The sequence below is a fragment of the Vanessa tameamea genome, chromosome Z (assembly GCF_037043105.1).
Source record: "Vanessa tameamea isolate UH-Manoa-2023 chromosome Z, ilVanTame1 primary haplotype, whole genome shotgun sequence".
NCBI classification, from domain to species: domain Eukaryota; kingdom Metazoa; phylum Arthropoda; class Insecta; order Lepidoptera; family Nymphalidae; genus Vanessa; species Vanessa tameamea.
In genome coordinates this window covers 9,518,948-9,544,900 of record NC_087341.1, presented here as the reverse complement: position 1 = coordinate 9,544,900, position 25,953 = coordinate 9,518,948, and the positions used below count along the sequence as shown (strand labels likewise).

General features: G+C 31.8%; 1 protein-coding gene across 5 annotated transcripts in view; it reads left to right on the top strand.

The window, feature by feature from the left end:
- LOC113404080 (anion exchange protein 2) overlaps window positions 1–25,953 on the top strand; it is a 53,881-nt gene that overhangs the window by 23,484 nt on the left and 4,444 nt on the right. The window contains exons 2-13 of one of the 5 annotated variants that reach the window (XM_064220398.1): window positions 10,081–10,219; window positions 13,716–13,795; window positions 14,619–14,761; window positions 17,738–17,927; window positions 18,498–18,599; window positions 18,829–19,061; window positions 19,898–20,048; window positions 23,332–23,433; window positions 24,184–24,895; window positions 24,969–25,150; window positions 25,404–25,633; window positions 25,770–25,945. In XM_064220398.1, coding sequence (XP_064076468.1) covers window positions 10,081–10,219; window positions 13,716–13,795; window positions 14,619–14,761; window positions 17,738–17,927; window positions 18,498–18,599; window positions 18,829–19,061; window positions 19,898–20,048; window positions 23,332–23,433; window positions 24,184–24,895; window positions 24,969–25,150; window positions 25,404–25,633; window positions 25,770–25,945 — 2,440 coding nt within the window. Of the gene's footprint in view, window positions 1–10,080; window positions 10,220–13,715; window positions 13,796–14,618; window positions 14,762–16,188; window positions 16,321–17,737; window positions 17,928–18,497; window positions 18,600–18,828; window positions 19,062–19,897; window positions 20,049–23,331; window positions 23,434–24,183; window positions 24,896–24,968; window positions 25,151–25,403; window positions 25,634–25,769; window positions 25,946–25,953 lie in introns of those variants that run through there. The other 4 variants (XM_064220400.1, XM_064220399.1, XM_026644827.2 and 1 more) reach the window with 4 other exon arrangements.

Below are 25,953 nucleotides of genomic sequence, written 5' to 3'. Positions count from 1 at the left end.
CAGCAGTACTCAGTATTCTTGTGTTCCGGTTTGAAGGGTGAGTGAGCCAGTGTAACTACAGGCACAAGGGACATAACATCGGTTGCTAGCGCATTGGTGATGTAAGGAATGGTTAATATTTCTTACAGTGCAATGGCACAATGACAATGGTCTATGGCTGGTAGTGACCACTTACTACAGGTGACGTATTTGCGCGTCCGCCTAACGATATTATAAAAACAATATATACATCTAAATAACTGAAATTGTAAGGAATATATCGACACAAAAAAATATCTTTTGTGTTTGTTTTGTGATTATAAATACCATTTCTCTCAACATCTATAATATTACATAAATTGCTTGCTCAACAGCCAAGATTGCCAGAACGGTTAGTTAGCTTTAAAATACTTTTTGTTGATCTATTTCGATCATTATTATAATATCGGGCAGAGTATCGTCTCGCTTAGATTACACATTAAATTGTAATGATTTAACTGACTCTAAAACTATGAACTTATTGGAATTAATTTCTTTTAGGCGGCTTACAGTAGAGTCGACTAGCATAATTCATCACATAATGAAAAAGCATTATGTCCCTTTCACGAGACGTACCTCTCCATTTTTCTTTGTATCTATTATATACGGCTTAATACAATATTTCTTTAAGAAGAATTTTATTTAACTATCTTTAAATATTGTTAATTTACTTCATTCTGTCTGTTATTTCACATCACATCTCTTTTTTCATTGTCTGTGGCATCTACTCGTATGGAAGCCCGAAATCGAAGTCGTTCGAGCTTGTAATCCTGTTCGTCAATTTCGCTCGATGCGTAGTCAAAATTACATACAGTATCATCCTAGGAATATAACAGGCATTTTAATCTAAAAGCGAATTACCACTCACTGATTAATCACGAAATCTCAGAAACTATAACACGCACAAACTTGAATTTCAGTAGTGGATTTAGACATCCGCTAACAACGGATTTTACGAAACTCCACCCCTAAGGGGAAAAACAGGGTCTGGAAGTTCGTGTTTTATAAATTTCGCGCGGGTAAAGCTACAGTTATTATATATATATATATATATATACCATGGCTATTTAATAATTCCTTATAAAGCTAATGCGATTTGAATGGAATGATTTTTTAACATTTCTTACGGCGCCAATGTCTGTAAACAGTGTTCACCGCTTACCATCAGATGGCCAGTCCGCTTATCAATGTTAACAATAAAAAAATTCAACGTACAACTTCCGTCTCAAATAGCTACTAACTTAGATAGGATAAGTTGGTATCTCTAAGTCGTCAAAAATTTGTCTTCAGCCTATGTGCCTTATAGTATTAATATTTGTACATCAAATATCGTTGGCAGAAAGCACTTACATTTTCAGAACACAGTTATCCGTAGTGTTCTTGTTCGTTAAAAATTTTGTGCATCGATCATTTGGAAAATGAACGACAGACGACAACAGAGTAACGCAATTATCGTAACTAAAAAAGTTATCTGCGTCTGTTGTGGTCGATATGTCTACGTAAAAAATTTCATATTTATAGTAACGTCTCTTGCGCTCCGCCGCGTATCCGTTTGCCTGTAGCTGTTTTGTCAGGTTTATTTATTGGCTTGCGAATTTCATGCAAATTTTGGATTTATTTCTTTAATCTTTTTTGAAACACCTTTACTTCTTTCAATTATAACGGTAGCATTTATATAATGTCGTATGATATCTTGCCGAACTTTTCTCACTAAATTATTTTTGAATTTTCCATGATATGGTATCAAATTAGTAGTATCAAGTTCTTATATGTTTCATTTGCAACGAGTTTGCTCTGATTAATCTAAGCTCTGAAGAATACGTATTCTTCACTTCCGTCACAGAATAAACAATGAAAAATTCTGTGTTCATTTTTATCGTTTCGAATGTTAAGCGACCATAATATTAAAACTGTACTGTGATACTGTAAATATTCACTCATGAAATGTTGACAACTGAGTTATGGTGATTAAGCCATTTTGATGTGTGTTTCCTATAAATTATACAATTATTATAGTCAATGTCGCTTATGACATTTTAACTATTCACGCTCGTGTTTTGAGTTGAGTTTCAAGTTTTTTCGTCTAGAATAGCTATACTGTTATTTGTTGTAATATAATGTTGGCCGCGAACGCGTCGCTCGGGTCGAGCCAACGCTACGCCTTACTACACTGAATATAGACTACTTGTAAATTTATCTTTAAGTCTCTTTTTACGGAAAAAAATAATTTTCATAACTAAATAGTCTACTGTTTAGTTTCAACAAAATCGTACCAATGCAATTAGCCAAAGTGGCTGGGTTTTGTTAAAAAGTATTAATGAGTAAACTGGCTAATATTGAGTATTTATTATCTGCTATAAGTTGGAAATAAGCTTTTTAACTATATTATAGAACTATAATTCTAGTTTAATTGTCAGTAAAGAAAAGATCGAAGGACCTATTGTTGATGAGAAGGTTTGGAGTGTATTCCAGCGAGCTGTAAAGCGTTCTGAATGTGAAAGAACTTTATACAAATGCAGTTTTGCCCGGGATCTTTTCGTTCATCACTAAGCATTAGTTAAGTTATAAATACGAATTATGCACCTGAAGAGTACATGCTAATTAAACTTCAACTTAAGCCTTTGGTTAAGATTTACATATTCTAAACACTGGGTCATCGCGACTACTAGTTCTGGCTTCGAACGTTATATGAATTTTATCTTTTTTCATTTATAAATAAAAGCGTGATAAGTAAATTAGAGGGATTGACGTTTTAACAATTGTATTACAGCAAAACGTGCAAAAGTAAAAGTAGGCAAAACGTTGTGTATCTGCATATAAATCAACCTAAAGTATATTTAAAACAGTCCGAGCTGAGCTATTTGGACGACAGAGTAACGCAATTATTATAACGTTCCCGTAACATGATAGAGGTTACTTTTTTTACAAAAATTCTGATGGCTTAAACTTTATATAAGCTACTTTGTTTGTTAAAATTTTTCTAACTGTTTTAGCATCAAGTCAGTATATTATTATCATTATTAAAAATATATATAAAAAAGGCTGTATAAATATGGCATAATTTAGCTCATTCATTCCATTTTGTGTACATTTTAGGATACGTACTATTTACGTACTTAAACTTTGTATCAAACTTAGCAGTTATATTGTTTAGATTACTAATGGTACCGAGAGGGCCTGGAAATGCACGTGACAAGCGGGTGGGCTTTTGCCCCCTCTTCATTTTCATAGTTCTTCGCATCCTCCATAATCATATTGGTTTCATGAACGCTTGGACCGAGGAGCGCTAGAAACGGCACATGATTCCTGAACTTAAATATTTATTCTGTTCCTCTTTACCAACAACTCCGTAGTCCACTAAAAATATTTATCAAGAAATTCTACGGGCTTGCAGGTCAAGATTACTGAAGCCTGTTCTTGATACAAACTTACTCCAATCATTCTAATATAATCGCTTGGAAGAAATTATTAACATCTGTTTATTTTTATTTTTTCCGCGGGTCTAGATATTGCGACGCGTTTTCATTCAGAGCAAGGATTACAGATGATTCCACGAATAACTTTGTAAAGTATGATGGTTTTATATGACATATTATCGGACATAGAGTTCTATTTATAAAGGTTCAACAATTTTCCACCCACCAAATCGATTTAGCCGCAGTTACGAATAGAACAGTAGATCGGAATCGGACCATATTTTCATTTTTTTTCTGCCTACGTCTTGTAAAATACCTGAATAGATTATATTCATATATTTCAAAACTTAAATATATAGCTGGTTTGCAGGAAATTCTTGGTCCTCGCGCTTTTGAAGATAACACTGCTAAACCTATAATAGCTACAAGACTATATATACACGTTTATTATATACGTACACGTGACAGACGTTTCATAAAATGTTCATTCAACAGGTATGTTTCCGAAATGCGTTTTATTGCACGAAGAAAAACAACCCGTGTTCTTTGTTTGAATTGATATATGTAATTTTCATGAAAAAGAATGACAAAGTTTATTTTGTCGTACTGTTACTGTTATTTGCTAAAAACAGTAAAAAACAAATATTTATTTATTATTTATTAATTTTAAGGCACACAATTTTTCTGATGCCTAATTCAGCAGAGAGTTGCAATTAATCTTGTATAATAATTTATTAATTAATAATAAATTTATTTATTCTATCTTAAATCGCTATAAACACGAATTCACTATATTAATACTTCCTTTGTAAGCATTTTAGGCGAATATAGTAATTAATGTGTGTTTTGTCATGCATCACTAGTGCACCCTGGATAGGTACACGGTCCGGTGCAACTTTCATGACAGAAATTGATATACGTCCTATGTACATCCAAAACTATCAGCGTCCCTGCATCATATTTCGCCTCGCCACAGCTCGAGTTTATCGATAATGTCAATCAATTTGACATCTGTGTATGTTCATTTAACAATTATTTCTCTTTTGTCTTTTTTAAATTGGATCAACAAAATCACATACCTACATATAAGAAAAATGTTGTACTATGTGTACACCTACATAGATAGACAGTTACTAATTTAAGAAATAATGAATGCTTAAAATACTAATATTTAATTTAACATCTAAATATCTATTTTTCGAAAGGTTTCGTTACGCAGAACGTGTAGACTGACCCTGGCCTCAAGTCTTAGCGTATCTTGTTTCACTTCTAGAACGCCATCGCTTTTATGTCTCGACGAACAAAATAAACCAATTACAATGTCCGCACAACCTCAACACTCTTCACGGACATTAAATTACTCACCTCTACCATAACATGCATTTTAAATTAGTAACGGTGTGGAATAAAAACGTAAGACTGCTATTGATGGAACTGATATCTATTCTAATATTACAAATCCAAAACAAACTCGAACTAATTTCATTTTATTCAGTTCATATCAAATATTAAAAAAATACTTTTTAGGAGGAATAAGTTAGTATTTATACTATAATCTCATTCTGCTCTTTAACATATTGTAACTGACAAATATTTGAAATGTAATTTGTAATTCTTATAAAAAAATGTGATTTTAAGTGGCTGGTTAGAACGATTAATAAAAAAAAGAAATTTAATTTATTTTTGAGTCAATATAAGCCTTTTTTATATTTTAATGAGTGTAGAGAACAATAAATAAATGTTCGGTATTTAATTCGTAATCGCTAAATCGAGCCGTTATTATTTAAAATAACGATACATTACTTAGATATCTCGTAGCTAGTCGTTATTTATTTGACTAATGAAAAAATGGGATGAATCAAAAATAAAATTACAATTAATTGACATTACAATCTTGATGATTTATTTAATTCATAACATATAGTAAAAGGAATGACGTAGGTTTATTTCATACTAATATTTTGTGTTCATCGGACGTATCCAGTTTTAAGCCTATTACGAATTCGAAAACATAGAGTAGTTGCACATATTGAAATATATATGTTTTTTGAATGAACGATTTTTTTATTACCAGAATATTTATTTATTAATACGTAAAGTAACAACTTTGTACCCCTTTTACGCAGATGGAGGAGTGCCTAATCCTAATATTTATATATAATATGCATTAGAAATACATACAGTAAATTAAAAAAATCCTTATAAATTACTCGCACACATATATACATACTTCATATGAAAAATGAATATTAGAGTTAAGTTAATATTGCCTATGACAACTCGCTATATTGTATTAAACGACATGTTTTTTATCTGAGCTTAATTTTTCCTACCTTTCGAATCTATATAATATACTATTTAGTTCGTTCAGTATACTCTTTAGTCAGTTCATTCGTTCGTTTAGTTCGTTTGCAATCAGTGATGGTGGAATTATATCGGTCATTGTATTCGGATACGTACATTTTAGTATTTATTACAAGGTAATTTTCAAAATAAGAATAAAATATAATATCATAAACATAAAAAGAGCGTAGATTTATTCATTGATATAACCCAATAGGCGTAAATAAATACCTGAAATTAAATTATTTTTACTGGTTTATTAATAATTGCCCACTATATAGCAATAGTTGGCATTGTTATAAACCGGATTGTGAGCGAGACAGTTATTTACAGGCACGAGGTACATAAAATTCTAGTTCCTAAGGTTAGTGGTGTATGGTGATGTAAGGGATAGGTAATATTTCTTACAATATAATGTCTGTAGGCAATGTTGAACCTTAACCCTCAGGTGGCATTTCATAGACTAAAATATTGTATATTCCAAGATATTAAAATAATACTTACGTCGATATTGAAGTGATTTGATAAACAGATATTTTTGATACACGCTGCTTATTTTGCTCGTCCACGCTTCGCATGTACGTACCTATGTGAACCGAATTGCATATTACATTTTTTAATATACAAATTTTTCAATAGCTTATATTAAATTAAAGGAAATCGGCAGTGACTTCATGCTGATATGATAATTAAAAGATGCCTATTTAAATATAGTAGACAAGATATTTATTTCTATTGATTTTCATTTTTGACCTGCTATTTTATTATATAACATCGATGTTATTATTTAATGAATGATATAATTTTGTATGCATTTGTTACGAACAATAACAATAAAACATAATTGGTTCATGCGACCTTAATGGTTCAAAGAACTTTCATATTTATTTCATTATCAATTCTACTTCTAATATGACCTTATTTGACAGTGACTATTTTGTTTACTAAACAATGTTTTATTATTGAAGGGCAATTTAATATTTGAATCTGTTACGTGTCATTCGAATGTTTGTATAATTAATGAAAAACTTCGTAACTGTAAGAGTAAAGTTTTCGTTAGGTACTTAATATCAAAACGATATTATAGGAAGTTTAAAGGGGTATGTTGTGTAGAATATGCTTGTTTGTTGATCAACGATGCATATTCACAATATTTTAAGGAGTAAGTTTTTCTTTACAATAAACAGAATACTCGAGATCACTTGCGAAATATTGTATAATATCTGTTAATGTAAATTGCTTTAGTTTGGGTTATATTGTATTTAGTTTTCGCTTACATCGTATTATTTTTTTCACTTTCACTTGGTGGTAGGGCTTTGTGCAAGCTCGTCTGGGTAGGTACCACCCACTCATCAGATATTCTACCGCCAAACAGCAGTACTCAGTATTTTTGTGTTCCGGTTTGAAGGATGTGTGAGTCAGTGCTACGGGCACGACGGACGTAACATCTTAATTCCCAAAGTTGTTGGCGTATTGGTGATGAAAGGAATGGTTAATATTTCTTTAAACGCCATTGTCTATGGGCGGTGGTGACCACTTACCATCAGGTGGCCCATTTGCTCGTCCGCCTACCGATATAATAAAAAAATATAATTAAAAGCGGTCATTGTAATCTTTACTGGATGGTTTTTGCAGTGTCTCAAAAAAAAATCCGACAGCAAATTGTTCAGACAGATTAATTCCTCTGTTTGTCAAACCATTTTAATTTCATTGTAGGTATTGACAGCGTTATTGATAAAATCAATTAGAAAAAAGAAGTAATGGTAGAATATAATATATTCGAAAATTTCAATATATTATAAAGTAGAAATTCGACTACCTACTTGGCGATCACATATTCTTCAACGTTTGTAAATCACTTCTAATGAACGAAACGTATTTAATTGCACGAACTAAGAATCTGGTATGAAATATTATAATAATAAGATTTATGAATAACTTCAAAAGTATATATCTAATAAGCTAGAAGATAGTTCATTTTGCGGTTGTGGGCGACGGAACGAAGACCATATTATGCACTTGATTTACATATTCTTTAGGATTTATAATAAGTACTACTAAGTAGGACATAATTTATTGCAATATTGTTTCATGTACAAATCATTCAATCGGTATCTTCCCATCAGTTTTCTAATTTATTTATACACACTATACGCAAACTGTGGCTTCATTTTAAGCTGACTAAGGAACGAATTTGAATAGGCTTTCGAAGGCTTAAGACTACCGTTCAGTATTCATGTTAATAACTGAAACAGCACTTGAAATCCTAATGAAGCACGGTAGGTGAGTCTCTCGCAGCCCTGATCGTCACATCAATGAGATCCGGCCATGTACGTATGTATGCGTTGATTGAAAAATTAATAATTCCTTGTACCGTTGAACGACAACGATTTATATTTTTTAATCGGTAATATGTATCTTTTTTAATGTTTAATGTTCATTGACGGTTTTTATCAGTTATCCCATCAAACGTTTAGTATTACGACATAAACACGATGGTCCCATATTGAGTATATACTCATGACGTAGGCGTAAAGCCCTGTCATTGTTCTTAAATTAGGGAAAATTCGATAAAAAGTTCGATATATCACAACGTGACATCGATTCAATTAAATGGATATACGAATTAGCGAAGTGCAACAAAATTACTTCATCTGAATAAAGTAAATATTGTATAATTACTTATAAAAGTAGATTAGAGAGTAGTAAATATGTACCTACTAGTTAAAATATATCAAGACTAAAGAGTTAGTTTAAACGCGCTAATCTCAGGATGTGTTTATAAAATGCTAGTATTTTCTTTGTATCTTTGTAAATAAAGCAAGAAGTTAAATTAAATTTCATCGTCAAACATTTCGAACCGTTACATAATAAAATACTTTTTATTTTGTACCATATTAAATATTATGTTTTATTCAAACTTCACTTAAAACTAATAAGCGCTTCAATATCTAAAGGATATAAATATTAAAAGTTATTTTTATAAAGCAAAAATGAAATATATATTTCTTTTTCTATATACCTATTGGTTATAGTAGAAGCTTATGGTATCGATTTTACCTTTCATGTATTTGCAATTGGTAGCATCAAAATACTTTATCAACGATTTCATGAGATATTATTTTTCAATAAATATATTTTACCACTGTATGGAATTTATTTAATTATAAAATTTGTTGAATATTTGCGCAGGCTTTAGCCTCACCAATTTAAACCTATTGTTTACTGAAACTTTTCCGAGTATGGTGATGTAATTTAAATTTTCCAATTGGGTACTTTTTTAAAGTATTATTAATCGTTTTTTTCTAGAACTAAGACACTAAGTAAAAATTTACGACCTCCGTGGCGGAGTAGTGTGTATACCGGTTTTCATGGGTACGCTCTGAGGTCCCGGGTTCGATTTCCGGCCGAGTCGATGTAGAAAACAGTTCATTAATTTTCTATGTTGTCTTAGGTCTGGGTGTTTGTGTTTTGTGTCGTTACTTCTGATTTTCCATAACACAAGTGCTTTAGCTACTTACGTTGGGATCAGAGTAATGTATGTGATGTTGTCCAATATTTATTTATTTTATTTATTTATCTAAGTAAAAATCAAGAATTTCTATCTTCTATTTTTTAAGATTTAAAATATATATATAAATAAGAATAAATAATAATAGTAATAATATTCTTTGTTCGTAAATAATTTCATCTCAACTGATTTATATAATTTTAATTCCATTGTTATCATTAGCAGTAAGGAACTTACTCTCAATCATTTTATCATAAGCGCATTAGCGCTTTCTTGGAACTTATATACATATTAACTTGCATCGTGATTTTGTTTTCTTAACGATTAATTACAAAGAGTATTTATTATATATATTTATTGTATATATGAGTTATATATTTATTGTATATACATATACATATTTATGAGTTATGGAAAAGCAAAGACTGAGTATTTGTTAATAGTATAATTGCGACCTCTTTTTTAGGGCACGTTTTTTTGAACATACCTACTACTTGAGACATTTTCATTTTCATAATTTTGTTTTATTCAATTGGAATATCTGGACTTATAGTATCATTGTAATTTCAGCTACGATGTTTTGTTATATAGCATTAAATTCGAACCATTTCATAGTAATAAAAGCATATATTTAATTAGATAGCAGGTAAATTGCGAGTTACTTCACGCATGCGTCCTCTAGTGCATCACAATCTCCCGCCGTCAAAGTTCTCACAGTCACAATCGGTGAACCATCGTATCGGGATGCACTTGTAATCTAACGGTTCCTCTAGAAAATTTATTTGTGCTCAGGGCGAGGGACAGGACGAGTTGCGTTTGGACGAAGAAATGGATCGAGTTGTTTGGAACGAAGCTAGTCAGCCATCTCGACTGCAGAGCACCAGCGCACCAGTCCGAGACATAGCTGCGCCTCCGCCGCCTTACTCTCACGGTAAGATGAAGGACCTATTTCTTTGTAATTAAATAAATTTAACAATTGACATTTCATTTACTCTAGTTTTAAAATGGTAATCTAATCTTAAAAGCTTCGTTCGGTGCGAATTTGTATTCTATTCAAAAACGAATTGTGTACGATCTTTCTATTAGTTGAATATAATTAAAAATTGTACTTTTTATATTATTTTACATAGGTCTTCAATAAGAATCAAGAAATATTAAAATTAATTCTCTATGCATAGCGACGTGTAGATAGAAAATATTTTTATAGCTTAAAAACATAATTTGCTCAATTTACAAAAAAAGCGTAAATGAAATGTTAACTTACTCTGCGTGTTTTAAATGTTAATTAACTTTGGCTTTACCTTATTTATTGGTTTAATAAAATAAACAATATAATTTTTAAGATGTTTTCATTCAGTTTTTATAGATGTCTAGTTAACCATACATTAACAATTTGTCTGTCCCGACATCATACGGGTAAAATTTATACAAAGTTAACCCTCCAATTGATTCTCCTCAATGTTGAAATATCCAAAAAATATTTCTTAAGTAGCGTATATCCGTGTAAAGGCGTAACTATACCAAATTTCTATTTTATCTATATCTATTTCTATTAAATCACTCTGTTTATTGATCAAAACCGCATTAAAATCCGTTTCGTCGTTTAAAAGATCTAAGGGTACAGATGGCGGATAGCGACTTTGTTTTATCTATACATATAATAAAATTGGAGTGTCTGTTTGTAATATTGAAATAACCGCTTTTTACTAAGTGAATATTTATGTATACACCATACATATACCAAAATATATATTTTTTTACAATTTCTATCAGTCTGTCTTTTGTTCCGATTAATCTCTAGAACGGATGGACTGATTTGAACGGATCGACTGATTTTGATGGGACTTTCACTGGCAGATAGCTGATGCAATAAGGAGTAAATTAGGCTACTTTTATTTTAGAATTATCTGTGCCTGCGACCTGCTTGTTTAAACGCGGGCGGTTAAAAAGTTTCGGGCACAGCTAGTACTATATATAGTTATGCTTTCTAAAATAAGTATACAGATACCTACAAAATTGTTATATTAAACATACATATTATTATGAACAGTATAGATCAAATTAATAATGATGAATATAAAATAAAAAATATTATAATTTTATGTCGTAGATAGATATAAACATATGATAATTAAGTAATTGTCTATTTCTTTTTTACTGTATCACAAATTAACCTTGGGTGATTTGAATTAAAAAAAAAAAATAGTCGGACATGCGACCGAAATGCACGCAAACTGTTTACAGCAGATAATTTCAATAATTTTATTGATTTTTGACGTATACACTAATGTTGTGTGTATGAAGCGACAATATAAACAAACAACTTATTTAAAATCTATATCTAATTATATATTAAATTAGATTTTCTATTTAGTTTATTAATTTCTATATCAACGCATTTCAATTCAGTAAGCGCGTCGTGTTTTGAGTAATCAAAGGTGCAACTGCTATAATATTATGAACACTGCGTCGGTTATTTATTCCGCATGGTTGACGTATTATCTCGTATTATTGAGTAATTAGGTTCCATTAATTCGGTTATGAGCGAAGTTAGGGGTTAAGCATCTAATGGTACAAATGATGCCACTTTTTAATTAATTACAATTAAAATTATTAATATTGACCTTAAAAGCTATATTTAAATAAATCTGAATATTTAAATGTATATACGTTGTTTACTATTTATGTATATGTATATAAATTGAAGTTTGTAAATGTGTCGTCTATGATCACCCGAACCGCTCTTCCGATTGTGATGAAACTATGGAGAGATGGAGTGGCAATATTTTGTTATTAACTAATCTATATCCATACATGTAATAAAATTGGAGTGTCTGTTTGTAATATTAAAACCACTATATACTAAATGCATATGTACGTATATACATGGTACATATACCAAAATAACGTTTGTTTACAATTTTTGTCTGTCTGTTTGTTTCGGCTAATCTCTGGAAAGGCTGTACCTATTTTGACGAGACTTTCACTGGTAGATAGGTGTTGCAATATGAAGTAACTTACGCTACTTCTATTTTAGAAAGATCTGTGCCCGCGACTATGTGCGCGTATTGTTGTTTAAACGCGCACGAAGTCGCGGGCACAGCTAGTAATTAAATATAAACTAATTATAAAACTACTTTCTTCTTTAATTAGAGTAGGACACATATTATGTTTGCGACTTACATACAGACAGATTTCATTCTTGTTTTTCTAGTGTAACGTACGATAGGAACTTCGTTCCAAAAAGTATTTCGCGAGTTTTCTGACAGAGGGGAATAGGTATAACTAGCTCGCACGTATCGTAAGCGCGCCGAATTTGGACAATGATCATGTTAATCGCACTCATCGAAAACTCTTCTGGGGAGGGAGACAAATCCAACAAAAAAAAACAAATGCTCAAAGTATTGGAGTAAAGCAAGGAGTCAAGCATTTATTCTATATCACGAACACACTATTACATAATTTAAAAACGCGTGATTTAAAACAAGTACGCCTACTCATTTTTTGAGCTTTTTTATGTATTCATTGTGCCTTCACGAAACCTTTATACAGGATTGACTCATATTTCTTTGGATAGACTATATTATATAGGCTTACAACATCTACCTATAAATACACATAATAAAATCGTAACTGATCGAAATCTGCACATGGAAAATATTACTGGGGGTATTTATTAACGCCATAGATCACATAAATATGATTTTTAGAAATTTTGTCTTCTCATTCCAAAATACTTTTAAGCTAGTCCAGCGCATACGACCAGCTTATGTGGCTCTGTCGCGTGTTCGCGACGAATTGCAAAAAAATCTATGCTTTAATCCCCGACGGCACTATGTGTAATATACGTTACGCAGTTAGACAAGTACATCATAACTTTTTAATATTACAAGATTAAATTATAAATTTAAAACGTTCAGTTGTTTGTGGTTTGATTTTTATAGATGGCAAAGCACATAAATAAGTCATCTATCAAAAAAAAGGCATAATCTGTCCATGCATCATTCAATGCCATACGTCTGCGTTTCGTGAGTATCTTTACGTCTGTCCTACGCAAAGATACACCGAAATGTCAACCATATAATACTTTTCTTATACTTTTGAGACTTAAAGTCACGCTAAGGGAGTCACGGGCACCACCTACTTATAAATACTTCCTTTGTAAGATTACATTCAAAAGAGATCTTTAACAGGCTTCCTTCCTTCGATCAGACGATCACAGTACGTGTTTACTTTAACCGACTTATATAAGGGCTTATTTTAAATGTCATGTAAATGCGATCATGCTTTTCAATAATTGAAAATTAATATTTACGAAGAATCGTATTGAATTGGAGCTCAGAGAATATATTTAATTTTACCTTTTCATTCGACAGTGTTGATAATAATATGACTATTATTTTTTGTAATGCAATATTATTTTTCAGATGGTGAAAGTCAACCCAGTAGCTCGGATATAACTTCCATTAGCGCTTCGCCACATCTCACTTCAAGTTCAGACCAGCAGGTAAAAATGTCGCCCAGTTTCAATATAACATTTACTCAAATAATTTTATTAGGCATAGGTTTCAATAAAACTGACTTTTTTTTGTAAACGTTGACAGAATAATTCATATAAAAAAGGGGGTAAATTAAGGGTAACGTCATTCAATGAACGTAATGATTTTAATGGGTAATCGATTAGAGGACGGATTCTGTCTCAATCGTTATGATTGAAACTTTTCAGTAGTTAACGCATTAATCAAACTATCGTAAACCAGTGGGATTGCAAACAATACTCAAATATTATACGTAAATACATAGATTAATCTTCGGAGACATCGTCGACAAAGAACGCTCAACTTAGCTTACATTATTTAATAAACATGCAACTTTTCCCGATCAATACGAAAATGATCACTATTTCAAGGACAATACGGTACCGCCACAACACGATCACGGCAGTATAGCAACAGTTAGTACGGGATTATTCGACTTTCGTATGATTTCAAAAAGTTTGATCAATAATGAGAAAATTCATATTATTTTACTGAACTATTATATACAGAATGAGTAAGCCGTAAAAAAACTAGTTATCTCTGTAAACGTAGAAGGAGGATCTCCATTAATAGCTGTAATTGCTTTTACTCACTGGAATTCTACTTGTTGCTTCCCTTTGTACTAAGACACTCGAACTACTTTGTTAGGAGATACCTCACTGAGAATAATAAACAAAATAAACTAAAAGCAAAGTTTTTGTACCCAATCATTGTTAAGTTCATTACGGAGTATGTAATTAATAGTTGCAATGGTAATTGTAATATAAATTCATGGAGCTTATCATATTAAAACAGACATCAATGCAGTGGTCAGGCTCAGGATCAGCTTTGACTTCTCGCGATGATGACAAACACGTGCAGTTCGACGGTGAACAGAAACCATCATTGATCTTACTCGACGAAATTGATGAAGAACGCAGAGCCCAAAGACACAAGTGAGTACATCATTTCTTTTGATTGAAATTTTCACTTACAGCCAGGGATATTTGAGACATTATTAGATAATATTGTTTTCGAAAGTATTGCGAAGTAGTAAAGTGAGTGAACTTAAGTCTATACAAATTATTTTGCTTAGTATGCCTATTTACATAACACAAAAAAATATATACAAATCGAAGAGCCTCGTTTGTGAAGAGACCAAAACACGTTTAAAAGTAGTCACCATTTGTTCATATTGTAGAAAATAGAATCATATATGCTATTTTTGATAAATATATAAAATTATTAATATCACAAGAAATAGCAGATATTCGCTTGTCTCATTAATATTACGAACGAACCAATAGTTTTATTTATTGAACTATCAATTTTACAACAAATAATCGCCAGAAATTCCTGTTTAGAAATGACGTCGAATAAAAAAAAATCTTACGTGCACGACTAAACGAAACAAACTCGCAGTGCATTGATATTCAACGCTAAAATTTGAATTATACTAATAGACTAATAAATAAAATTTCATAACAATTGATGTGATAATTACAGACGTAGACTAAGAAAAAAATGTCTGGCCATTCGCTTTTTAAACGAACGATTCAAAATCTATAACAGATACAATAAATCTGCGTGAGCAATATGTATAATTTGTTTAGATTTTCAATATTTATTTTATTTGTGAAGATAGAAAGAGTTGAGAAGAAGTACCCGCAGTACTACTTGTAATATAATAAGTTGCTAAAAAAAATCATCTTTCAAAATTATCACCAAAAACGAAGATTATTATGTTAGGTTATCATTGCTTAGAAAAATATTAGGCAGCAGACAATTTTTAAAAAATCCTATCGAAATTCAAAAGGAGAAGTCATGTTAAAAAACTAATTGACCCCGAAAACTTTTTCGAAAACGTTGCTTCCGTGCATGTTGATCTGTTTTATCATATTCTGTCAATACATACAGTATTTGATAATGTTGTATTAGTTGGTGAATTAACGAATCGTAAGCTCATCATTAGAGTTATTAAAATTGGTCTAGTAGTTTCTTAGAATAGTGCGTTTCAATATAAAAAATCTATTTTTTCTTAATAAATAAAAATGAATGTTTGTCCTTCCGATTGTGAGAAAATTTTGGAAAGATGTTCTTCAAATTTTAGCGAAGCCCTGGCTCAAATAAACAAGGATTTTTTCTTTCTTTATTTTTTTAAGTTTTTAAACAAATTATTCTTGTATTGATGTCAGTCGTCAAAACCGACATGTATCGCGAACGAAAAAGATGAAACGTGTGAAAGTTGGCTGGCGGACGCTGCCAGAAGCTACGTTGCAGACGTGGCGCGGAAGTGTCACCTGGGTACGAGACAGAAATAGTGTACAGTCGCGTGACATTGGCATTGTAGCTAGTCGAAGAAACCAAGCTCAAAGTTGTTTCACGCAATCGTATGTAGGCGGTGCGTTTGTAATGCGCCTTCGAGAGTTGCGCTCGTGGCTAGCTGTTAATTGTTTCCCTCTATTTTCGATATGCCGGTGACGTACTCCCGGTCCTCTGATGTGGGACATCAACGGTGAGTGCAAAAGCACCTCACATTCGATTTAATTACATTTTTATCATAAAAAAGTGGTGTATATTACGCAACTGTTGTTGTCTGGTAAACATTTCAGATAATTGTGCTGAGATCATAATATCATTTCTATGATTAGTACAATTTTACAAAATATAGTACTTTTAAACAAAATGTAGAATCGATCATATGAAAGGATTCTATTTAAAATTGATTTATAAATATGTCATAATAGATTTGTCAACAAGTTCATTGAAGTTGGTTTTTTTCATAGATTGACTTTTCTTAATCCAAAGAAAAAGGATAGATTACTCGTCGCGCTCCATTAGTATTCTAACCGGCCCGAACGTTACGGCCACCTCACACAGCGGCACTTCGCGCTCAATGCACTCAGTGTCCTTGTGCAAACACGATGTTAAAAAATATAAATGCATGTTCATTACTAATGGATTATATTTTAATCGGAATATTTACAAAGGTACAGAAATAAATAAAAATAATCTGTTGTTAAGTGATTTAATATATATTTTTTATTCCTTGTTCCGTTTAATATTACATTATTTATTAAATCTGTGGAGCCTGTGACTGACATTTTCAGCTTAAAATTGGAAAATAAATTAAAATTTTATAACAAGTGTCTTTATTAAAACTCTGATTCATGGAACAAATCAAATTTATTTCGATCACATATATTATTGTATCGACATTAAGCTTAAATAAAACTTCAATGCAGTATTAAGGCGTGTGTTCTAAAAAAAATGGTTCTTTTTAGCTAAGCTTTGAGCTACATTTAAGTACAAGCCCTAGGTCGGGCGAATAAAAAAAAATGGGATTATTTATCGATAAAATCTCAATATCAGCGTGGCCTGTAAGATCCCTAGCACGGATAAGTGCATCTGTGTGTGTGTGCACACACTCGTGTACTATATTATGTACGGCGCAGTTCCATCATGTCTCCGTAAGAATGGCTGCAGTAACCAAAATAAGCCATGAGTTCTTTATCATATTTTCATACTATGAAATGATAACATAATTTGTTGTCATAATATTAAATGCGTATGTGTAAGCTTTATTAAACGAATAGATAGTACGTCCGTACGGCAGTGATTTAGTTTCCTCAAACGATTTCTGTTAATCCTATAATGTGATTTGCAAAGTTAGATAGTTGGAAGTTCCGCATATATCGGAAAACTAAAACACGATTTATATATTAATGTACTTTGTGGAACCGCTTAGCAAGATTTCACTGTATCGTAAAAAAACAAAAATTAATTAATTATTTTTATTATTCAATAACTCGTCCGTCGTCAATACAGATGTACTATACTAATAGTGAGGGTTTCATCGTAAAATTAATTATACACATATATAGGTTTCATACAAAACTCGATTGCATTGTCTCATAAAACAATATTTTCAGTCGACATTTACACCCGCACAAAACACGGAAATATTCGTTACAAGAGGGTGGTCGTATAGGCCTAGATGCAGAACGTCGGCCGTTAACAGGACCTTTAGACGAGCCGCTAGCCGAAGCTGATCAAGACGAACTCCGTAGCCATCGTAGCGATGACCCACGTGCTCTACGACGCCACAAAATTCAACCACGAGTATGTTACATAAGTCGAAATTCCGCTACTAATACATATCATATTTTCAATCATTATTAATTAAATCTTCAACAGATATATTAAAAATATTTTCGATTTTTAAATTAAAATATAAATAGACGTAAAGGTCTTCTTAATAAATTAATTTATCAAGTATCATTCTTCCTCTATTACCATAAAGTAGTTTTTATTTATAAATAGGACTTCAGAACCGAGTTGTTCTAAGGATACTTTATATTGTATTCACTAGAAGCCACTAATGTCTCATTACGTTAGGAGTATATGACCTTTTATTCAATTTTGTACATAATAGCTTTCAGTTGACATTATGATTACATCAATAATATTATCTTTAACATTTAGATTGAAGTTAAAAATAAGTGGTCATGTAAATCACGCATACAATTAAATTGGAAATACTTTATTTATCTTTTCATGATACACAGTTTTTCTTAAATTAAAAAGATAATAAATTAATAATTATAGGAACTATTTCTAATTAATCTTATTTATTAATAAATAATGTAGACAAGGTATTGGTTTATTTTGCAAATATCAGAGTTCTTTCAGGGGTCCACAGTGCATGTCAGTCGCAAAGATGGAGGAGATAAAGCGCAGAACATTTTCTCTGAATCAACTCTTAAGAAAATGTACGACCACAGCCCGCACTCGGTAAGACTTCTAATTCTAAAAGTATCTTATATTTATATTAAAAAATGAGCGCTTATCTTTTTAAATACGCGAGTTTTCTATATTATGACCGATAGAGATGGAATTCGTGTGATATATAATCGATGATGATTGCGAATAATCTAAGTATTGAGATTGTACAGAGTAGACTTATAAAACGGAAAATTATGTGAATGTAAGAACAGTATTGTTCAGAATGGCACTTACGCAGGTGTTCGTTCAATTGGATGAGTTGCTGGCGACGGAAGATGGCGACGCTGAGTGGAAGGAGACAGCTCGTTGGATTAAGTATGAGGAAGATGTGGAGGAAGGCTCGGCTCGTTGGGGCAAGCCCCATGTTGCATCTCTTTCCTTCCATTCTTTGCTGAACTTGCGACGATGTCTTGAAACTGGCGTGGTGTTGATGGATCTCGATGAAAAAGACTTGCCTGGTGTCGCATACAGGTAATTACTTCTCTGACTTTTTGAAATAAAATTGTCACTCAATATTACATTTCTTATAAATATGTTATTATTATGTTCAATGATATGTTACTATTAAATACATAGCTTGCAAGTTTGCTGCAGGCTGCAGGTACCAATGTAGCTTTCAATCCTTTGAAGACGGAGTGAACTGTGAACTCAGTAAATATTAGCTACAATTGTGTTCATAATTGTTTAAATTTGGGTTGGGTTGGGTAACTAATGACAATACTATAAATATTTTCCACGGTTTTTTCTTATGCTACCCGGGCGTTGTAACTCTTGCATAATGTACTCTAAAAGTTTATTAATATAATAAATAATTGAAAATATAAAAATCATGTTAGTTAAATGAAAATGTCTATAGAATAAATATGAGATATATTTATGTAATAGATTTACCTGAAATAGTAGTTATTTAATAAATACAAGAGCGATAATTACTTTCATCTCGATATTACGGCAAAATTAATTAAACGACATACGTTACACAATTAATCCTGAAACGTTTTATTAATCAAATGACTATGTAAAATATTAATTTATATTTTATTTTACATTTTGCGTTGATGAACACGATCGACATTTTTATTTTTCAAATATACGTGTAATTGTATACGATAAGTTGATTTCAGCTATTAAACAAATTAGTAGTATAGTACTTATAAATGTTGGATTAAAATTTATTATATAGTATTTAATGGAAAACATTGCGAATTAATAAAATGTATCGTGAATGGTCTGTGTTTGTAATATAGCCTCGTATATGTTACAAACACAGACAAATGACTTGTATTCATTTAGCGTTTTTTTGCCAGGGTTGTCGAGAGTATGGTCACCGAAGGACTCATAGAAGAGGACGACAAGCCCGTGGTCATGCGTTCTTTGCTATTGCGTCATCGACACGTTCACGATGACCGGTTCCGGTTCTCTATCAGTGGCCGTAAGCAGTCTTACACAAGTCTACAGGTATGGTCATGTTATTACTTCTTCAAGTTTTATAGGTATGTGTAGGTTCGTAGCTGAAACGTGTTAGTTAAATATTAAGCATAAATATATTAACGTAAATAGCTTTAATTAATGAAGTATCTCTGCGTTTCAATTTCTAGAAATTTGTTGTAATTAGCGAAAGATACGTGACTCGCTTAATCAAAGATATCTCATTACAATTATTGTGTGATATCTATTTGGTTTATATGAGTATATAAGTTGACGAGTTTATCAAAACGCGTATCAAAAGTAGGCGATTTTTTATAATATAAACCAACAATAAATATATAAAATGATAAGATTAATATTCGACCCCCTTAGATATTTTTGTTACACTAAAATTCACTTCGATAAGTAATTTTTGTTATTGTTCATTTTTGTATATCGCATTTATTAGGAAGTATGGGAATGAGCTATATTTTAGTCGGCTATCGCTTACTTACTTTGTTAATAATAATATTTCATTAATAATAATATTTATAATGTAAGTAAAAAAAAGGTTTCAAGAAACACGGCTTACGATAATAGGTAAAGTAAATATTGCTGCAACACACAGACATATATAACAATGTAATGTTTTTCTAGCTTAACAATTAGTCGAAAATGTTTTCAATAAAATTAATTTTCAATTGAATTTATTCGTAATATTTTTTAAATAAAGATCGGTTACTTTCTAAGCTACGTTAAAGCCGGGTCTAATTTTCTATAGAATATCACAGCAAACTAAAGAACACATTTTATAACAATATTTTCGTAACATTTGTAGTACTTTACACAAGAGTTTACTTGTACCTGTACTTTTAGCTTTTAAAGTAATATCAAGAACATTCAATAGTTTTCTTTGCAATGCTTTTCCTTTGCTTATAATAGTTCTGTTTACTGTTCTAATTTTATAACCATTGATGATACTTTTATTGATAAATAAATGTTATGAATAAGATTTAGCTAATTTTAAGCAGATTTGATCCTCAATCATATAAATTTATTTTTCTTGACGTAAACAATTTCACTAAATAAGTTTAATTCACTTAAAAGTATTTTCTTTTATACTATAACATAAGTCAAAATTACCCTTTATTAATTTATAAGCTTTTTTTTTAATTATCGTCTTCTCAGTAATAGATTCAAGCCAATCTTAGGCGAAACCTTTTTAAAGTCGACGACAACGTTATAATTGCCAGCTTATTTCATATCTAAATAGCTATAGCAAATTAAATTAAAATATACTGTATTCAAGTGGGCTTTTACAAGCACTTTTGAATCGTCATTTAACAAACTATATTAAGTGAAGCTACCACCGGTTCGGAAAAGTCAAACAGCCAAAACGGATCCTTTATAATTTGGTCCTGTCTGTCTGTCCTACCTCCTTCTGTTCGTATATCATTTATATATTTTTACTGGACATATAGCGCTAACATAAAAGAGTAGTAATTGTTTATAGAAATATAATTCGGCTCTGGTCAGTGGTTTGGTTACCGTTATAGGTTTAATAAGAAGGTACGATAATAAATAACTTAGAAAATAACTTATTACTTTACGGCAATGGATGGCGAGATATTCAACTCTAAAGTTGTGACTTTGTGGTCCTCTAACTACAAAATTTATAATGTGTATTTTTGAGATATTTTCGGTAACATGCGTTAATCATAATTCATAATTCTTAGGTCATCTAGTGCTTATATATATATATTTATTTTTTGTCTTTTGTCTAAGAAATACGAATAAATATGAAGCTATTTATTTTACTGGCTGTTAAAATGAATGTTGTTATTGCATAATTATTTCATTCTATTCAAAGCCTAGCAAATTACGTAAACAGTTAAACAAAGGCACATACTTTGTGTTAAGTACAAGTAGTACGATGTTTTCATAAAGTAACTAATAAATATATTAAACTGACTAAAGAAAACTAATAATTTAATCTGTCTTGTATTTGAAGAACTGTGTTATCAATATAAACTATTTCTGAAAAATAAAAAGTAAGTTATGAACGATTTACTCCACTATCATATGTCTCGTAACTGTGTGTAATTGGAAACACACTTTTTCATATAATTCTTATTAATAACTGCACATAAATATAAAAATACAGATCTAATTCATACGAATTAAACATTTTCGTTATAATATTTTTCTTTTATTTATATTGAGTATTTAAGATCTCTAGAGTCGAGAAGGGTCAATAGTTAGAACGCATCCTCCACTGAAGGTCGCGGGTTAAAATCCAAGAAGGCACTATTATGTTTCAAGTGTTTAATTAATATTAATAATTCATCGCTTGCTCGTCGATTAAGTTAAGCATTGTGATTAAATCGTGTTGTGTTAAAATGCCACACAAATATCCAACCTACATTGGAAAGTAGGAAAAAGGATAATTTACGGGATGTTGCTTAATTTTACTCAATATATGGCGGAAACGAAGATAAAACTTTATGATTGTTTTAATGTTGAAGAAACAAATTAAATCGTATTTCCATCGTAATCACTATCAAAACGTTAATCGAAGATTACGATAATCGAGACTATCCTATACCCTATATCATAATCTTCTCGTGATACTATCCGTTTGGTTTGGCATGTCACCATTATATAATGCTAAATTTTACATATAGTATATAAACATACATATCTTCTGTTATCATACATATATGTATACGTAATATGGTACAGGGACAAATGATTTGAGTTGCCATTTCAGTGTACTTTCTTATCTATTTAGAATCGTCAAAACTAACAGCACTCATCGATAAAAATCGTTTTTGGAAAACCACCTAAAAGTCAAATGTGATAAGATTTTACCTTCTGACTAATGTAGAAAATAATAAATATTATTTTACGAGTATGTTTATTATCTTGGGACGACTCGACGGCTATATATTAAAATATTAAAACATAAACTTAAAAGTTTTTTTTTTTGGAATATTTTTATGAACATAGTAGCAATAGTGATATGCATTTTTTAAAAAAATGCATTCAGAGTCACCCCACGGTTTGTAATTAAAGTTTTGATTGCTTCGCACAGGATTGTATTTCAGACTGTTTGTGGTGCAGCAATTGGAGCTTAGATTTATACTACGTATCGGTTTCATCATAAAAAAAGTAACATCACATTCGTTTTTTTGTCTATTTAAATAATAAATTGACGCATTTTAAAATGTAATAATTGTGTTACGTTAGGATTGAGAAAGAAGCATTGAAAATATTAAAGAAAGCAATTGCGGTAGGTGTTTTTGTTTGGGTGGTGACGAACTATGTTGTGCAGTCGCTGTGGATGGAGGAGAGCGCCTCAGTGGGCGGGCGACGGCCATCATGCCCGCTGTGCACTCCGGCCGGCGCCTGCCGCCGGCACAGCGCCCACGTCATCGTATGGATCATTCCATTGCGCGTGTTACCCAAACAAATCCTTGCACGCACTAGCCATTGTCGATATTATTTATCACAGACAGCAGCCATCATCACTAGCTAGATCTCTAGTTTTCGTCGCTTCATTATCCTCAGGATTCTATTATAGTAAAGCCATTTGCAGACTTAGTATTTCATCACATAAATATAGGATTTTATGGTCTGACGTTTTCATCGCTCATAGATCGTGATAGTTTTGTAAATGTCGTAGTTAAAATTATTTTTTGTTCGTGGTTTTAGTTTTCAGTTGTTTATTACGATTTTTCTTGTCTATTGTTTAAGCGCTGTTCATTGTTAGACTTATAGACAATTTTTCTCAGTGTCTCTAATTGTCAAGAAACGTAATTGGTTTTACTCTTTAAATAAATGATCGTTCATTAACCACGTACCGAGATTTTAATTTTTGTACATGACCATTGGTTGCAATTTTAAAATAAAAAGCATGTTGTCAATAATATCATCACGGGTTTTATTATTCTAACAATTTTCTAAATTATCTGATAATCTGGTTAAGAAATACTTTATACTTTAACTGGAATTTATCTTATAAAATGTATATACTTTATAATAAAAGAATCACGCATACCCAATTATTTGGATTTTATGTATGTCTTATGAGCCAACGAGGTAAACAGATTTTTGACTAGGAATAAAATCTTTCGAAAAAATACTAGTCCAAATTCTGTTTTAATATATAAATTGTTTTGTCTAGAACCTTGCGGACCAAAGGAGACGCCGCAGTTCGTATGCTCTACCGCTCGAGCGGCTGGAAGCTCGCAAGAAGTCGTCTGCTGCTGCCTTAGATATGCGCGAAGTTGAATATCTAGCAACAACTGCAGTCGGATCGCAGGATGAACTACGCAAGGGTCATAATGATATTCTAAAACGTATCCCAGACGATGCAGAAGCTACTACGGTACTCGTAGGTGCCGTTGGATTTCTCGACCAACCGACGATTGCCTTTGTGCGTCTAGCTCAAGGAATTCTCATGCCATCCATTACGGAGGTTCCAATTCCTGTACGGTTCATGTTCATTCTTCTTGGGCCAACAACAGCCGATCTCGACTACCATGAAGTCGGTCGCTCTATATCAACTCTTATGTCGAATCCATCATTCCATTCTATCGCATATAAAGCGGATGACCGTCGTGAACTTCTATCAGCGATAAACGAGTTCTTAGACGACTCTATCGTACTTCCTCCTGGTGACTGGGAACGCCAGGCATTATTACCATTCGAAGAGTTAAGGGCTAAAAGTGAAATGATAAGACGTAGAAAACGTGATGCTATTGAACGGAAACGTGCTGCTTCTACTGTTGCACCACTTTTAGACGAAAAGAAGGCTCTTTTAGCCGCAGAAACTGGAGGAATGCCCGAGAAGGAACCTGACGATCCTCTTTCAAAGAGTGGTCGTCTTTTTGGCGGTATGTATTTCATCCTCTAGTTTAAGCATTTTGTTTCTTTAGATACGATAAGTGTTATTTTTGTAATTTTTAGGTGTTATTCGGGATATAAAACGACGCTATCCATATTACCTATCGGACTTCCGAGATGCATTAAACGGACAATGTGCCGCAGCAACTATATTTATGTACTTCGCAGCGCTTTCATCAGCGATTACGTTTGGTGGTTTGTTGGCAGAAAAAACTGATCGACAAATTGGAATATCTGAGACATTGGTATGATTTGTACATTAATAAAATACTTTGCATTATGTTTACACATATTATCATTATTATATATTTTATCGTTATCAAAAAGATTGATACTAATTATCACGAGTTATTAAGGAATAACTATGTTTTGTGTATTATATAACTAAAATTGTAATTATTATTTCATAAATTACTATATTATATAATGTATGTAATTGCTTAGTTATATATAATATTTTTTTACAACTGTCGAATCAAGAAAGATTTTTGTATACAGGTATTTACATGTGTTGGTGGACTATTTTTTGCACTGGTTGCTGGCCAGCCCATGATGATAACTGGTGCCACAGGGCCTCTGCTACTACTTGATGACGCACTTTACGTCTTTTGTCGATCGTATGGGTTTAATTTCTTAGCCGCGAGGATGTACTGTGGACTGTGGATGATAATCATTGCACTTTGCGTTGCGTCCATTGAAGGCAGTGTTGCCGTAAAAAAGATTACAAGGTAAATGGGATGTAATTTCCTTTTGCCATTAAAAAAAAAATAACTTAAAATTAAATTAACTTTACTTATAAACTGTTTTTGTTTAATATTAGTTATTTAAAAATAATTAATAACAATTTTATTTTTCATCAATCAGGTTCACTGAGGATATCTTCGCATTTTTAATTTCGTTAATCTTCATATCGGAGCCGATAACTAACATCATTAACGTCTACCGCTCACATCCACTCGGATACGATTATTGTCAAAATGACACTGAAATAACCAACAACGCCACCTTAACCCCGCCGACATTAAACTCGACAGATGCAGGTATTTAT